This window comes from Xiphophorus maculatus, chromosome 21 (assembly GCF_002775205.1).
Source record: "Xiphophorus maculatus strain JP 163 A chromosome 21, X_maculatus-5.0-male, whole genome shotgun sequence".
In the NCBI taxonomy this organism is placed as follows: Eukaryota; Metazoa; Chordata; class Actinopteri; order Cyprinodontiformes; family Poeciliidae; genus Xiphophorus; species Xiphophorus maculatus.
Window position 1 is genome coordinate 16,747,858 of NC_036463.1, and position 17,539 is coordinate 16,765,396.

Genomic DNA, 17,539 nt, shown 5'->3' on the forward strand with positions numbered 1-17,539 from the left:
CCCCGCACATAAATATACTGACACACGCACGCACGGCGCACACACACTGTGTCAGAGGTGCATGTTTCAGGGACTCGATCAGGCCTCCTACCAGTCACTCAGATCCTCCTGAGCATTACGCTTAGTGAACAAAAAGTGTAAACAACCCCGCCGAGGATAGGTGATTTTATGTGAATATGCAGCTTTCTCATTCTTGAAGGATTATCATTTTTGATTCAACTTATGTTACGCATTTTAAGGACTTAAGCAGCAAAGCTAGACATTTTGGAGACTTTTGGACAGGTACCATTAATGTGCCTTTGGATCCAATATTTATTGGAAACATGAATTCCTGTCCACCTAACTGGACAGGAAGGTTAAACAATAGAGGAGTTTATTTTTGCAGTCGAAACGTTTGAAAAAGCTGCAGAAATATAAAACATAAGTTGCTCCGGGAGAGCTAAAAGCATCAGATGTGTCAACATTATTGAAGAAACTAATAGTGACAGCTGAGGTGGAAGCTTTTCAAGAGACCCGTGCTATTTTAAGTGTTCATGAATGGAGAGAAGAGAGTCCAATAAATTTTGCAGTGGCTGGATGTATCTATGTTTATTTTAAGTAACAGCCACGGAGTGCATGAATTTTTGAATAAAACCAACCTAATTCCAACTTGTTTATTGAAGAAACGTTACATCTGCTGTTAAAATGTAAACAAATGTTTCCTGGAACATCCCACATTCCAGGAAACATGATGTTGACCTGAGTATTAAATAAATCTCAACTTATGGGACACATAAAAAATGTAGAGATGTAAAAATAAACCCTCCACTCAATAATTAATAGACAAATGTATTTTATAACAAGATAAACCTCCATCTATAATCAATGACCAGCTTTTACATGTTTTCACTTACTTTACACCAATAGGTCGGCCCAGATTTTCTTAATTTTGTCCGATACTTAAATGTGAAACTGGTCTTATCTTCTGATCATAAGCCAGAAGTCAACTACTTTTCCTTTTTGCTCTGCCATGAAAGATCGCTGACTGATAAACTAACAAGGTTGTTTCACAGGTATTGGTCAATGTTTTTGAGTAAAATAAGATTCTGTCAGTCAAACTTCTCTCACGGGAAAGCAGAAGAGGACAGTGGTTGATTTTTAGACCTTTGTTGAGGTAGACAACATCGGGGGGAAAGATCTGCTTCACATTTAAGTATTGGCCGCTCACTAATCTCCCAAAATTAAGGAAATCGGCACCGATAAATCAGCTGGCCGAGAAATTGGTTCAATCTTACTGGACAATGTCAGTTATCAACTCAATGATTGGCCGATCTGTTTTTGAATTTCTACATTAAGTCTTATACAGAGCAGTGATACAATGTTCAGAAAAACATTTATCCCACCATTTTGTGTTGCGGTAACTGGATACCACTGCTGATGTGCATAAATGCACACCAACCATCGGTCAGCTTACCACGATAAATGAGTGAATAAAGACTAATGGTCCGATGTAGACCTACACTCATGCCTGTCTTGGGTGCGCCCTTAAGAAAAATCTGAGGAGCTGAAAGCCCTGTGTTCCCTTGTAGCATCGTGTAGCTCTTTTCTTTTAATTTGTTTACCGTGATTGCACAGAAACGGGCACATTTTCAAACGCCTGGCAGCTTTCCATTCACCGGGTTCCATTCTGCAGCAGTCTTTGTAAATAAATAATTACTCCGGTGCGCATATGGGGCTTTCATCAGCTGCTGTTTTGTTCTCTGACAAGCTCGTGAGAATTAAGTGTAATAGATTCGGCAGCACAAGTGTCGCTCGATCAGTGTCAACAGCCCAGAGTGAGACGACGGGCGCAGGAAAGAAATGGGAGCCACAGATTGCTTTCTTTCCCACGTACTCAGCATGCATTCGTATGTAAACAGTACAACATTTTCTTATAAATAAAAACAAGCCAAATTTTCGGAAACTAATTCCGATTTCGTTGTACGTGTTCAGAGGGGAAAACAAGTTTTTAGATCTTTTTAGGAAGAAGATGACATCTGAAAGCCTCCCGTGTGAACAGTGGTGATGTTCCAGGTTAATTTGGGAAAATGCACCAAATGGCTCTCTGCGTGTTTCTTTTCTGTCCTGAGAGGGGCTGTTGGAAGCGGAGAAGGCGTGAAAATAAAAGGAGCAGAATGCGAGCGTTGTACTTTGGCTGAATCCTTCACAATGGCCACTCTGTCAAATCAGGCGCACAGCTCTGGTTGGACAGCGAGCAGAGTGCGTGTCTCGGGCCCCTCTAAGCCAAACGCCGGACCGCTGGGCTGAGATCCCCTGGCTGCTTTTCAGTACAGCGCAGCACTCCTGGACAGCCCAGGGCTCCTTCACAGACTGTCCTGTGTGGCTCACTGTTTTGGGCTGCCACCTTTGGAATCTGATTTTCCCCCTCGCTTGGCAAACGGTATCTCCAGCTTGCTTCAGGGTCAAGGTTGCACTGATTTCTCATGACGTCCCGGCCTGAACAAACACCTAGTGTCAGTGTTGCAGGTTTTCTCCGGGTTCTTCCTTTTCCTTTTCCTGCCACATTGTTGAACTATCTGTCAGCATATGATACAGTCACACGTGGTTGTAAGAGCTCTGTGAACATAATTAATTCTCTGTTCTGCTGTACAGTAAAGGTAAAATCAGACACATGACTGTAGCATTGGTATGGTTAAACTATAACATTGAAAAAAAAATTGTATTACTCTTATAAACTATATTGTAATTTGTCAGAATTATGTTGTTTACTTCTCTGTTGACTTTACAATTGCACTTCAAGGAGGAAATTAATTTTAACTTTCGGTATTGTTATAAATAAAAAATTACACACGGAAAATCAGCACTTTTAACTATAGATTTTAGTGGAAATATCTAATGTCACACATATTATTAACCCCCAAGCCAAACCGTTACTCAGTCAATAGTCACTAAAGATGCTATAAGACCATGTGGACTCCAGGGCTGGACAAAATGGCTGAAAAATGTAGCATGATACAAGTTTTTTATGCCAGTCAATATAGATAATTATTGATTAGTTTTGGTTTGAAGTATCTGAAATACTGCCAAATTGGTGATGGGAACTTTCTAGTTTTATTTTCTTGTGCTCATTTCCTCCTGTTCCTCCACACCACTGTATTTTATTTATTTAGACGTTTTGAGGCACAGTGGTAAAACCTGAAATTGCTGCTGCATGAGTTACTCAAAGGTGCTGCCTGCTTCAACTAAGGTTGTTGCCAATTTCAAGTATTGAAGGTTGTTGCTAGCTTACCAAAGAGTGAGTGAGTTAGCTGATGCCGCCCACCTATATTAGCTAGCTGTGAGAGCAGCTTCACCCCATCTTGTTGCCCAGACCTAATTGAGTGTTATAGGCATTGTAATGACAGATTTACCATAGACACTTTACTTAACAATAATATTGCCTCTGCGTATAACACCCCGACTACTTTGTGTGTGTGTTTTTTTTAAATTTATTATAACCATTTTCTCCTTTATCTGTTGATTGACACCAGAGAAACACCGTCTCATTTTTTTTGTATTACACTCGCAGGGGGAAAAAAAAAATCATTTAACACTGGAAGTCTTTTCCGAGTCCCTCTGCAGCGTCAGCTGCAGAGGGACTTGTGGGAGCTGAACAATGGGGAAAACATCTGAGCTCCTCTGGGACAAAGGGAGTGCTTATGTTTGCTAACTCTTGGGCGACGTGAAGCAGGCTAGGAGCTGAAGCTGTTTCTCGCTACAAAAAGCGTGGTGGATTTTGACATTATTCATCTCTGCTGGATGCCGTCTTTTACAACAGACAGAAGAGGAGGAGCTGCAGCTACTTTGTTTTAGGGTCTTTAAGATGATGGTAATGCCACGGGAGGAAGTGACGCCGGAAACTAGCTCCTCAGATTTGCTCAAACGAGGCAAAAGACAAATGTGTGACCTTGAGCATTTTAAAGCGAAGGATAACAAGTTCAGAGGAAGCAAGAGGCGGGGGTATCCTGCTGGGCTGCCTCTGCTCTTTTTCTTTTTTCTTTTGTTAGATGTCATGTATCAGGTGAACCGAGGGGGCCGCTTAGTTAAGCAGCCAAGTGTCAGACAGTGTTACGGGCTCCTGAAGGCACCTGCTGACAGCCTGCACTATTACAGCCGCTGAACAGCATCAACAAGAGCCCCTGCTTGTGATTTGTGAGATTCCTTTGTTGTTATTTGTGCGGTTATGTCTCATATCCAGTCTTGTCATGTCAGGCGCGCCCCTCCAACCAGCTGATAGTTCGCAGCAGTGTGCTGGTAAATAATGGAGAACAGCCAGCCAGAGGATTCAGGTTTCTAATCAAAAGTCCTGTTTGCTTTGCTGAGAACCCGGTGGGGAAAGGCAAAGCAAAGGTACATGTGATCATAAATCTCCAGCCTCTTTCCTCTTCTACTCCATCTTCCCCCTCTTTATCTCTCCTCTTTTTTTTCCTTTCTACTCAGCCACACTATCTCATTAACAGCAACCTTGACCTAGCCCTTGCTGAGTCTCTGCAAGACTGCATCTGCCTCAGGCTGCCACTGTGATCATTGCCCACTTTATGTAACAAAAAAATAAACTCCAGAATAATAATTTACCCAGAGGTGATTTTTTTTGTCCTTTTCCACCACTTTTCCTCTTCAAAAATAGCTTTCATGCTTTAAATAGAAGCAAATTTTATGCTAAGCCAGCAGATACGGGTATGATGAATCACCGTGTGATAAGCGCTCCTGCTTCTGAACGACAACTAAAAGAAAAACGTTGCTCTGAGTGGGTTGCCACACAAGGCCCCCCGAGTAGCTCTTTGCGATGTATTTCATGTCATGCATTGTTTATGTAGCCTCTGTTTTCTGCTTTACGTGTGTGTTTGGGTTCCCTGACAGCAGGGTGATGTTATAAATGCATCGGTCAAAGGTTAGCGTTGTATAATTCATCATCTCCATCTCCTGCGATCTGCGGCAACACGGGAACCTCGCACAAGATAAATCGAGCTGAGCCTTATCATTTTCCTCTTCTCGGCTTGTTCAGGTTTTCACCCACTTCTCCTCACATAGCCATCACTCCCAACGCCCTTTAGACTTAGTGTACGCCACGTGCTTTTTTTGTATCTCTTAGTTCATCTGCTCCAGAATCTTTTTCTCCCACTTATCTGCTTCTGCATCCCAAACTTTTCCTCCTGTTTTATCCCTTTTGTTTACAGTCCCCTCGCTCTTTGTGTCTTTCATCTTCCTTCATCCGCCTCGTCTTCCACCCACCCTTCTGTGCTCGTCACGTCCATGTAGTAAACCCACCAGTCGATAATTAGTTGTACTTATGGCCCCGGGGGGCCGACGTGACAACCTGTCTATGCTTTGAGCTACGTAAGTGAGTGAAACACAGCGACAAAGCCGACCTCAAAGCTGACCCGCGAGACGTCAAGGCTGACAGGAGGCTGAGATGGAGAACGACAGAGGCAGGCCATCAATCTGTTTGGACCACTGATGTGACCTGAGCCAGTGTAGAATCAGACTTTACAGTGTTGGCATGTGTACTCCGTTGATTTAACAAATTAAATAAATAAAAATTGTGACTAACAGCAAGTCTTATTCATGGCCTTTTCTGCCCTGCTCATTCATAATCATACTGTGTGTAGGCAATTTAAATTAAAACTGTATGACATTATCTTATTTACGATGGACCATTCAGGCGGTACCAAGAGAAAAATGAAATAGAATAAAATTACAAGAATAAAGTCTTACATTTCGAGAAGTGTAAGACTTTATTATGAGACTAGTCATATGACAACGTAGTCTAAATAATATGAGACTGAAGTCGTAGTATTATGAGAATAAAGTCAGTGTTTTAAGAATAAAGTCATAATATTACAAGAGTAAAGACTAAAAATGAATTTTATTTATTTTTTTATTTTCCTTGCATGACTCTAATACACTGTCATGCTTTATGCTTGTATTTAAAGCATCAATTCTTCTTCTATTATTATTCTACAGTAAATGTGCCTTAATTAATGTGTTTTCTGCCATTCTGCTTTTTTTAAAGTAACTTTTGGCTCCTGGACGGCTGATGCTAACTTGTCAGTTAGCGAGGTTAGCATGCCTGTGTTGTTAACATTACAGACATGATGGCTGATGGTTTGGTGCAACCATTTCTTTTGAAACATGGGTGGCGAATCCTCAGAGGATATTTTCAGCTGGCTGAAATATTTCAGCAACGGGTGTGGGCGGGTGTTTTATAACTGGAGAAAACCCAGTATAACTCAGGTAAATAATTACAGAAATTTGTAATATTTTAAAAACTGTGGCTGTATTTTTTAGTTGGTTTTTGTTTTTTGGTGCCGGGCTCACGTCTTATTCTAAATTGAAAAATATCCCATCTATCTGAGTTTGAAAAACAAAAGCATGTTTTCACTGTGAAAGAATCCAGGACATCATTTAAGACTGCACATTTACCCCGTGGTTTTTCTTTTTCTTTTTGTCACTTTACAAAATCTCCTCCTAAATGTTTCACTTCTGTCTCACCAGGACTTGATTACATCTGCCAGTGTTTTGAGGCTAATGTATCTGTTTTGCTTCACAGTCACTGGTGATTAAGTGAGCCAGTCATCTGTCTCAGTGTACTCGCTACGAATGACAGTTTCTCTGTGAGACGCATGTCTGCTTTCCTGCTCCCCCAGATTAAAAGTCGCTTCCTCTCTTTGTTTGATTTAAACCACATCTCCAGATGCTTGTTCGATATTACACGCTTGTGTAAATGTTCTGTCGTCATCTGAGGACTTTTTTTTGACTGTCAAAGACATCAAGCCTGTAAAAACTCGCTGACATTTATGGAGTCCGGTATCACTCAGAGCCTCCCAATTAGAGCCATTTGCGTGAGCCGGCCCGGTTCGTAAATTCTGTACCTGCTTGGAAGTGATGTGAACCGGTGGGTCCATCTGCTGATGTGTTATTCATGTGACAGATTTGCAGCTGATAAGTGCCCCGCTTTACTGGGAATTGTCATAAATAAGTGATGCTCCTTTCCATTCCTGTCGAATGTGATAAGAAAGACGGAGGAGGGTGAGACGCAGGCGAGGTGGGAGTCAGGAGAGCGCTGATGGGGCAACATGTTTGAAAGTTCAATCAAATTTCCACACTCAACCGTCACGGTTCTGAATTTTACAATAAGGGATGCGAGATGGAAACAAGTGACTATAGGGCACATCTGAATGTTGTTTTTAAAGTTCGAAAAGAAAAATAGAGTGTACCTAAATAGGCCGCACTGGTCTATAAGCTGCAGTAGTCTACGTTGTAGCATAGGATATTTACACAGAACATTTTTAACTTTAATGAAATATGTAGCAAAAATTTCTTCTTTTTTTCAAACAGTGCCTGTAACAAGAGCACTTCATAAGAAAAAATGCAGTAGCCAAGCAGAAAAAGTAATTTCTTTATCTTCACTATCATTCCTTTTATCTTCCTCCTCCGCACTAAAACCAGTAAGTTTATCTTCTTCGATATCAGAATTGAACAACCTCACACTTCCTCACCCCTTCTTTCGTTGTCGTTCTCAGTGTCACTTTTGTCTCTTTTGTAAACATTCGTTTATTAGCCGCTTCAATGTTTGACTCACCGTGCTCCAAGCGTGTTAAAAAAACAGCGACTTATTGTCCAGAAGTTATCGTACTCTTATACCCCTAAAACGAATCTAGCTTAATGGTTGTATTTACCAGCCGAATTATTAAATATGCTAAGCTACGCTTCTATGGGTAACTGGATTTTAGTGGTTTAAGAATAAGTGTTGTCAAATATAAATAAATTACACTTTTGTAAAAAAACAAAATATTGTCTTGTGTTGATGTCTCAAAAGGTCGTCCTCTTACCTGTGTTTAAGGGTAAGTAAAGTGCTTCCTTTTGCCAGTAAAGGCGAGTTTATGCATATATTCATATATGGCTAATAAAGGCTTAGGATATCAGTGCAGTGGAAATACAGCATCTGTCCTTGGTCACTTTAGAGCCATACAGGGACTGTGTTACTTTCTAAATGTGAAATACCCAAAACTATTACTGTTATAGCATCTTTTTTTTTTCAATAGTCAATACTGCACTTGGAAAAGTTGGCTGTATTTCCACCAGCTACTCCAGCACTGCCAACCGGAACAGGTGCAACCTGACAAGCTGCAAGGTGACCAAAAAAGAGCTTGGCCAAGATTTTTTATTCATCTCTGTTTGCTTGTGAGGGACATAAGATGCTACAAAACAGTTCACTGCCAGCAGCAGCCAAAAGCAGCGCTGAACATGGTAGCTGCTCCCTCTGCTCTGCTCACTCCCTCCTCGTCTCTCTGTTCCCAGGTAACGATTTGTTCCTGGTGGCTGTCCACGAGCTCGGCCACGCACTGGGCCTGGAGCACTCCAACGATCCCACGGCCATCATGGCGCCGTTCTACCAGTACATGGACACGGACAACTTCAAGCTGCCCATGGACGACCTGATGGGAATCCAGAAGATTTACGGTAAGGGTTGAAACTGTATCTATATTTTTGATCTGCTTTATGAGGGTGTAGGTGTGTGATGACGCGTTGAATTGAAAAACTTGGCAAACATAAGGGAGCCAACAGCATGTACTGATGTCATGATTTTTCTCCAAGCGCCTTAGATTGAGAGATGTGTTTTAAATCTTGTTGATTCAACCTCTTTCATTTATGTCTGCAAACCGTTAATCCCTGAGGACTTGTGTGATAAGTAAAAGTTCTGCTTGACATGACTTGGTTTGCTTGGATGAAATCCCTGAGTGAACCCATCTCTTATCAACGCTTGTTTATTCCACTATCTGGATGTTGGTACCAGATGGTTCAGGGCTCCATATACGCTGAGGCCAGAGCTAACAGAGACGCCGTTGTTGGAATATTAGATTTGTCCACTGTAATTCAATTCAACTCTAAATTTGCATTGATTACAGTCTGTTTTAGAGACAAGATGAATTCAGTTAAAAAACAGTGGCAAGCTAGTTCTTCATGGGCAGCCTCTCTCTCTCTTTCCCTCTGACAAGGAGTGTGACGATACTTGTGGCTCATGAAGCAAGTATCGTCTCAATGCTAGCTTCCAAGAATGAGATGAGGGTGCAAATTGGTGGAAAAACTAAGAGTCCTCTTTTGTTTGGTTCCATAAATGTGTTTTAGAAAATAGTTAATCAGTTTGCAGTAATTCAGTCCAGGTCTTAAGAGTCCATATATTAAGGTTTTTATACTCGTCTAATCCCGAAGCGGTCCTGATGCCAAAAAAACAAAAAAGGCATTGAGAATGCTCAGTTCTGTTTTCACAGGGAGAATAAAGGTTTTGTAAATCCCACATTGCCTTTTAAAGATCCTTTAGTTAATGCAGCATTATGCAGTTCAGTCTAGTTGCTCATTTTCTCTACCTGCTGTAGCGTCGGGTGACTGGGCGAAGGATTGGGTTTGTCAATTCAGGGTGGCCAATTAACCTAACATGTGGACGGTGAGAGAAAGCCAGAGAACCCACACCTGGACTGGTGTGGCAACTTCATCCAGAAAGTCCCTGGCTGGCAATCACACAGTCATTTTTGGAGGCTACAATCCATAAACTTGCTTCTTATGGTGTATTCACATCAACCCCCTTTAGTCCACTTTAATCAAGCTCTAGTCCATTTGCCTAGAAAGTCTCTTGAACAGGTTTTTCAATTAGTTTGGATCATTTGGCACAGTGGAGTGTGGAAGTGAACCACACCATTTGAAACTGTAACAGATGTTGCAGTTTTGGTCCTCAGTCGAACCGAGTCTACTGGACCATCAGGTGTGAAAACACTCTTAATGCTTAAGTAAGGTTGCTAGGTTTCAACCATTAGATCTGAAAATCTCTTCACATACAAGTTACATCAAGCACAAAGATCTACCTTTAAGACCACTGTCTGCTTCATCACTGCAGCCCCTATTCTACACATTCTTGGCTGACACCCATTTTGAATTGACAGAGTGATTGCAGAGACTTTTGTCTTGTCATAAAGCTCACAGAGCTGCAGGGCAGAAGTGTGAAATTCAATTAAACGGTGAAGGATTTATGTAAGAACCAGCAAAGTTCCTAATTTTATACTTGTAACATCTGACTAGATGTTTCTCTTTAATCTAATGTGAAGTATTTATTAATTTTTTTTATTACTGTTAATTATCCCGAATGCTGAAGCCGTCTCGACCGCCATTCTGTCTGACTTGTGGAGCTGATGGAAAGTGATGGTGTTGAGTTTCAGCTGTCGTTGTTGTAAACTAGTCCCACTCCACTGAGACGACTCAGTGGACACACACGCACACACTCACGGAAAACAACCTGCCATCTGCCTACATGGTCAGGGCACGTCCCTGTGGGAATGACAGACCCGGGCAAGCGATCAAATCTCTCCTCATCCCTCTCATGTTTTACTTGTCTCTTCTCCTCCCTCCTCCTCCGTTCTTCCAAGAGTTGAAGGGCAGGATGAGTGATGGCATCTCCTCTCCGCCTTGTTTCTACCCTGCTGCAGATGGCCCACTTCTTTTCTGCCTCATGGCAACACCCACTTAACTCACGGGACAAAACAGGAACAAGGTGCAGCGATGGATTACAAATAGAAGACTTGACTAGGTGAAGGCAGTCCAAATGAAGACAGCGCAATGGAGTGAGACAGTGACCGGTCTTTACGAGGGGTTTAGGACTTTTATTTGTAGTCCGTCGGAGTGTCGAGGGGGAAACAAGGAACTCTGGGAATACAACTTTTGACACCGGTTAGATTTGCCTAACGGTGAGGAGAGACTTTAATATTCCAGAGCTTATGTCTACTCTCTCGGGAAGAAATGCCTCTCGGTTGTTTTTGTTCTCCAGATAATTTATATTCCTCTTACAATCTTCAATGAAGATAAGACCTCGTAGAATGAATGTCGAACTTGAATCACTATCGTAGATCATATGAAGATCTAAAGCAAAATTATTTCCTACTTTTAATTCATGGACAGTTAATGTTTTTCTCAATTGGCTTTGAAGATAATGACTTCCTGTCCTGTAGAGACAATTCTTGCTCATATCCTGTGTACAAAGGCATGCTTGAGTTCACAGAGGATACACCAAGATATTACCAAATTAGGAACTGGATCAATGTTCATCTCAATTCCTAGTGAATCACAAGTTTTGAGTTTGAGATCATAATATTTTATGTGCATTTCCTTTTATTCACCGATCACAACATCTTGTAAGATGAGATTTTGTGATATTAAAATGGCTTCTCAAAGATTTGTGATTTAAGCTTTATATCCTACATCTTTGTCTGAAACTCATCTTTTGATTTAGGTCAAGAAGCAGTACATTAGGTATGATTAATACATTGTATATTGTGAATAAAAGGCAAGTTTTCATTTGAATATATTGATAACTTCTAACTATTTTTCAAACCTTAACATTTTTTTAGATTGTTACTTTGCTGATTTTGCTATTTTTCTGTCATGATGGCAGTAAATTGTAAATACGCTGCGCTTATGCTTTGATATATGAATCAATGTGATATTCTGTTATGTCTTAGAGTCCAGTTTTACCAGAGAATGTACCTGTAAAATGTAAGGGGCACAATGTATTTTACCCCTTATGGGGTGAAAACCAAGGATCCAACTGGGCCATTTTAGCCACTTTTCACTAGTCAATCTTCTAACCTTTGTTAATGCTAATGGCACACGGTTTTCCAAAGGTTAATGGTTTTGATCAAGATTATAACTGCCACATTCCCAGTTTAAATGTAACTAGTACAGTGGTGATTAAAATATGTATGCTTTTAAAGTGAAAAAACCATATTGTGTTAATTTTCTGCAGGGATACATTTGGACCTGAAGTCTGAATGTTTGTAGTGTGTTTTTCTACACTACAGTCATCACTACAGTCATTGTTCGTTATGCTTCCAGTGCAATGTACTATTTTCTTTATCGCACATTAACGTCTTTCCATTCATTTATTTAGCCTCGCAAATACGCTATATCCAAACATATTTCACAGATTGCCAGTGTAATCCGTGTGTAAGCTACCCGAGTTCACAGATCAGATTCCTGTCTTCTGTTTCCGTGTGTGATCGGTGAATCAGCCGCTGCTCTGCGCCAACATGTTGTTGTGTGTGCATATTTTCGAGTTTTATCGACATGACTATCGACATGTCACGCTTCCATGACTGCGCAGCACTCTGGCTCCACTAATCTACGGATGTGTTTCAGGGAATTTGACTCAGTCGGTGAACAGAATCGGTATCATGTGAGTCAGCTGATGAGTTTTGCCGACTGGACAGGATCTTAATCCAGTGAGATTAATGCTTCACCCATTTTTTAGTTTGTCCCACGATTTATCTAGTCCGACTTTTCTTGGTGTCAGAAGTACGTTAAGTCGATTCTTTGCTTTTCCAAAACAGCGATTTAAGCCGTTTGGGGGCGTTTTCAGGACGGGGTCGTTTGTCACATTTGCATCTTTTGTATCGCGGTTGTCTATTCCCGCATCAACACATGGTGCCCCACGTGACCCCAATCAACACATGGCAACTCATATCCTCACAGTTACAGTGTGTTATTCACGCATCATCATTTGCTCAATTATTCATCCGCACGACCCACTTGTTTGCGCTCTTTCGGCCTCCTTCTCCTCTCTCTGTTTTTCCCATGAACGCGTTGCACTCCTTCTCTCATGTACCTCATCAATGTTGAATGGCACTCAGCCGTGTTCAGGCATCCAGCAAGGAAAAAGTAATATTTTTTTCATCTCTACCCATCACAGGGAATGCTTCCCAGAAGAGGAAAGCTCAAGAAAACCTAGTTTGAAACTGATTTTAATTGGCACATCCAGTTTTGGCTACGTTTAATGGCGACCCCTTGTAATGGTGTCTGACTTGCATTGTTTTAGTTTTTTGGCAGTGATATAACCTCACTCAGAAAAACAATGTAACCTTCATTTTTCTGCATGTTTTCAGTGAGAAAAGAAATCCCAAAATAATAAGTTTAGAATATTAGATCTGCTCGCTTTCGGTGTTGGATCTTATGGTGACTGGAATTGAAACCATCTGGTGTCTCATCTGACTAAAACAAACTTCATAATTACCTTACATTTATAAAAATGTTCTGCAACTTCCATCCATCTGTTTAGCATGTCATAAAGATGGTTAAAGTTGCAAGCACTACTTTATAACATACTGAACTTGTGTGTTACCCCTTTACAGTTTTATGTTAAAAAGTAAAGAAAAAATTTCAAGTATGAAAGATTTAAAAAAAGGTATAAATATGTTCATATCACTTAATGATAGCATCCTGATCATTGTGTGGCGTGGTACGACAGAGTTTAGATCGAGCCTAAAAAATCCAATCCTACTCGACCCAACAGATTAACTTTAGTTATAGGCCCGAGCCAAGACAATAATTTTATTTTTAGACCATCATTTAAGTATTTTTAGCTTTTGCTTAACATATTCCAGCTCCATCTTGTCATTTGTTCTAAGTGCAGGGTGAGTCAAGTACAAATCATCTGGGATGAGCGGTTGATAGGAGCGGTGCAGGGTGCATTGTGCTGTGCTTGTTACAGTCCAACTCATTTCTGCACCCTTCTTATTTTATTTCCTCAATAGGTTAAGCTATCTGCTCCTGTATTTGTGTTAGAAAAATGTTAACATATCTTCATGTCATTTGATTTTCTCTGTGCTGCATGTATTTGCAAGCTTATCAAACGCCTCAGAAGCCCGAGGTTCGGGACATAAATCTAAACTCTACGGTTTGATAAATGTTCGTTCTCGTCCAACCCAGTGGCCGTCATGTTTGTGTCCTAAAGGAAAACAGGAAGACAGATTATGAATGAGAAAATGTTATATACACAGAGATGAACCCCAAAAGTTTGGAATTCCTTTCAAAAAATTGTAATTGATATTTATTTTAAAAAAGAATTTCTAAGGTATCGTTAATTGTGCCACGTGAAATCCTGATAGAAACAATAATTATACATTTCTTTTGCAACATTGAGAGATGAAATATTTATAATGTCTCTACACCATGGGAACATGTTGACTTTACATTCATAATCCTGTTAAGGTGGGATTTATTACGTCAATTTCTCCCCACTCCCCTCCACCATAGCTTGTCAAAAAAAAGTGGTAAAAACAACATTCTGCAGATTAAAAGTGTGACGACAAGTGAGATTTATTTTCTCCGTCTTTCCCCAGGGCCCCCTGATAGGAACCCCCAGCCCACCAAGCCTCTGCCCACGGCGCCCCCGCCGCGCTCCCATCCTCCCTCGGATCCCCGCAAACCAGACAGGCAGACGCGACCTCCGAGGCTGCCCCCAGGAGACAGGCCGTCCCACCCCAACGCCATACCGAACATCTGCGACGGAGGCTTCAACACGGTGGCCATATTGAGGAGGGAGATGTTCGTCTTCAAGGTAAACGGAGAGTCTGTCGTGTCAAAACAAACCCGGGGCCTTCTTCGCTCACTTCGAACCTCGCAGCTGTTTTCCTTTTACCCGTCGTCTGAGTCTCTCAGCGATAAGAGCGATCACACGGCCCTGCACGCCTCGAGGTACACTTCTTCTCCCTGACTTTTCTGGCGAAAAATCTATCAGTTGTTGCCTGAAACAACCACAACAGATTTAACGCAGAACTATTTGAATGGTCTGTCAGTTTGAGGTTTGCCTGGAAAAGAACAGATTCTGCTGACTGGAGGCGAATAAAGAATGGATCATTAAGAGCTTGGAGGGCTGCATAAATACGCATTGGGTGGGATTTATTTCTGCTAATCTGGTTCAGATTTAGCCTCGGCAGGTAATATCAAACATTTGGTGGAAAGTTGGCTGGCAGTTCTTGTAGAAAAATGGTGAAAGCTACTAACATAGGACGCTTTTCTCTTCTGCTGGGGCTCTTTGGAGGCTATCCGGGGTACCAGTGTTTAGAAATTTGGATAAAGTGGAAATTTGACCAAAACCAAATGCAAACACATGAACAGTGCTGTGCTTTCGCCCCTGTGAGTGAGAAAAAAAAACACTCATTCTTGATGGAAGCTGGTGAAGACAAGGCATTGAAACACATTCTAACCTTAAGACCAGCACAAAGTTGTCCTGTGTGAGTCTCACCGAGTGGAGATGTTGTGACCTTACTTTATGTGAGAGCGAATTTGTCTAGCAGATATAAATAGATTCCATTCACTGGTTAAATAGGAGGCTTGTGGAACGGAGGCATGGAAAACCCTCTTTGTGTGTTTGCTCTCCAGACACCAAGGTTTTCATTTCAACTCTCCGAATGAGATAAATCTGGCTGTGAGACGGAGCTGGTAGACTCAAAACCCAGATTGTGTTTATTGTTTTTTTCATTATAGCCTAAAGTCTCTCCCTGCCTCTTTCACATGATGCTCGCAGCCTATAGTGCCTCCGAGGGCAGGCGCCCGATCTGATAAAGTGATGAGGATCATGGCATTTATTCATCTCGAGACAGAGACAATGTTCAGCCATCTTCAGGCGATTTTGAGTTTAGGAAGTCAAGAAGACGGTCTTAAAAAAATTAGTAAAATTAAAGATGAAACGATCACAGTTCTGTGGGCCAATTCTGATCAGATCACTCTAAACTTAATACCTATCTGGCCAAATTCAAGCGTGAATTTGTGCCAGTGTGATATTCTCAGGGCATGGAAACATCGTCTAAACAAGGAAATAATTTTAAAGTAGCATGATAGAATACAAACACAAAATTTTACCAAGTATTTCTGGTCTAGTTTCTAGTGCCAATACCTTAGAGGCAAAACTAACTTACAAATAGCCTGTCAGCAAGATGTAGGAGCTTGTTTTAAGTCAATAACTCCTTAATATTGAGGAAAAAGTGCTAGTTCCGCTGGCAAATTATTTCACTTATAAGAAAACATTTTTCCCTTGTTACAAGTGAAATAATCTCTCAGTGGAACTGACTCATCAATATTAAGAAATTATTGACTTAGGAACGAGCTCCTATGATGATGATAAGTTACTTGTAAGTTAGTCGCATCTTATTTCAAGTGTACTAAGATATTTTCTCAAGAAATTAGACAAAAAAATACTAAAAAATCCCCTACAATCTCCAGACAATAGTAAAGTTTGGGCTGTTAAAGGAATCCCATTTTTACAGTCCATTTTAAAAGTTAGATGAAACTTAACTCGAATATAAAAAAGCAGATTTTGCTTTGGAGTCTTTGCTTTTTTCTGGTTCTCAACCTTTTTACCTACCCACAGTTGTAGTATCACCATTTTTTAAGACCTTCATTATTATACAGTAAACTTTAAATTCACCATTCAATCAGCCAAGGACTGAAGTTGGCCAATATTTTCTTGATTGTCTTGGATCAGTGATTGGCAGCAGAAACACCTTTTTATATTTGAATACAAAAGTTATTTTCTGGCCAGAAAAACCTTGATTTGTGTTTCAAATAGTAACCCAAGTATTTAAAAATAAGATTTTTTGTGTGTAAAAGATCTCAACGTGAATGTTGTACAGAAGCGCAGCCTTTACCGTATGGATGAGAGGGGCATGTGGATGTGGAAAGTGCCAAAAAAAAACCTTGCCCTTCAGGCATTTACAGCTGCAAATGTCAGCAAACCAGTTTCGGACTGAGTTGTCGAAACTGCTTGGCTCACGTTTCTCACAGCTCCAAATGCTTCCGCAGCACCAGCTCACGTTTTCCCAAAGGTCCAAACAAAATCCTCGCGAAAACGCTGGAAGACGGCGATGATTTGTTGCAGGACTCTCGTAAACGAAGCTGTAAAGCTCCGCCACCTTTACCTCATTAGGACCACCAACAACATTAAGACTCGGCCATTTGCTCACCTGTTTAGCGTAATCCCCGTCTCAGAATGTCAAGCGATATTTCCAAGCACAAAAACCGGCAAAGGAGTTTGACTTGGATTCAAAATGTTAGTTCGTTCCCCCCCGGAGGAGCAGGTGGTTCTTATATTTCTCCTTCCTCGGTGAAAGCGTGGCCAGGTTTCTCCGAAATGACTGACGTATTGTGTTTACACCTTTTTTCCCCCCTCACACAGGAAGCGTTCCAACTATAAAGAAGTTTATCTGGATTCATAATTAGAGTTGTTTGCATTACTCCAGACTCTGATAAATTTCCCTTCAGAACTCGCCAAAGCCTACAAATGAGACATAAAGACCAGCTTAAACTGATGGCTTACATTTCAGAAATGATGTGCAGTCTCGTGTTTGCTTATCCTGTGTTGCTTTGCTGTCATTTATAACAGCAATTTCCTCAGTGCTTGGTTGGGTCCATGAATTATACGCTTGGTTTCGTTGGTTTTGCGAGCCATTTGGCCTGCGCCACTCGGCTTTACTCACCATCCTACTTGATTGTTTTATAAGACTGGATTGCGGTCTCCGCCAAGCCATTACAGCAGAGATCTTAGCAGTAGGTGCAGACTGCAGATGCTTGGGAACTTTCAGAGTTCATCTGGTGCAAATACTCTGAAAGCTGCAAAGCTTTTTTTTATAGGCAAAAAAAGGCAACTTTTTCACTCAAGTTGACATGTGTTGTGCTTTCACTTCCACTCTGACCTTCTGCA

General features: G+C 41.1%; 1 protein-coding gene across 2 annotated transcripts in view; it reads left to right on the forward strand.

Annotated features, from left to right (window-relative positions):
- The window catches only part of mmp16 (matrix metallopeptidase 16), a 77,002-nt gene that overhangs the window by 41,282 nt on the left and 18,181 nt on the right, over nucleotides 1–17,539 (forward strand). For both annotated transcript variants that reach the window (XM_023326284.1, XM_023326285.1), the window contains 2 exons: nucleotides 8,320–8,481; nucleotides 14,181–14,398. In XM_023326284.1, coding sequence (XP_023182052.1) covers nucleotides 8,320–8,481; nucleotides 14,181–14,398 — 380 coding nt within the window. The remainder of the gene's footprint in view (nucleotides 1–8,319; nucleotides 8,482–14,180; nucleotides 14,399–17,539) is intronic.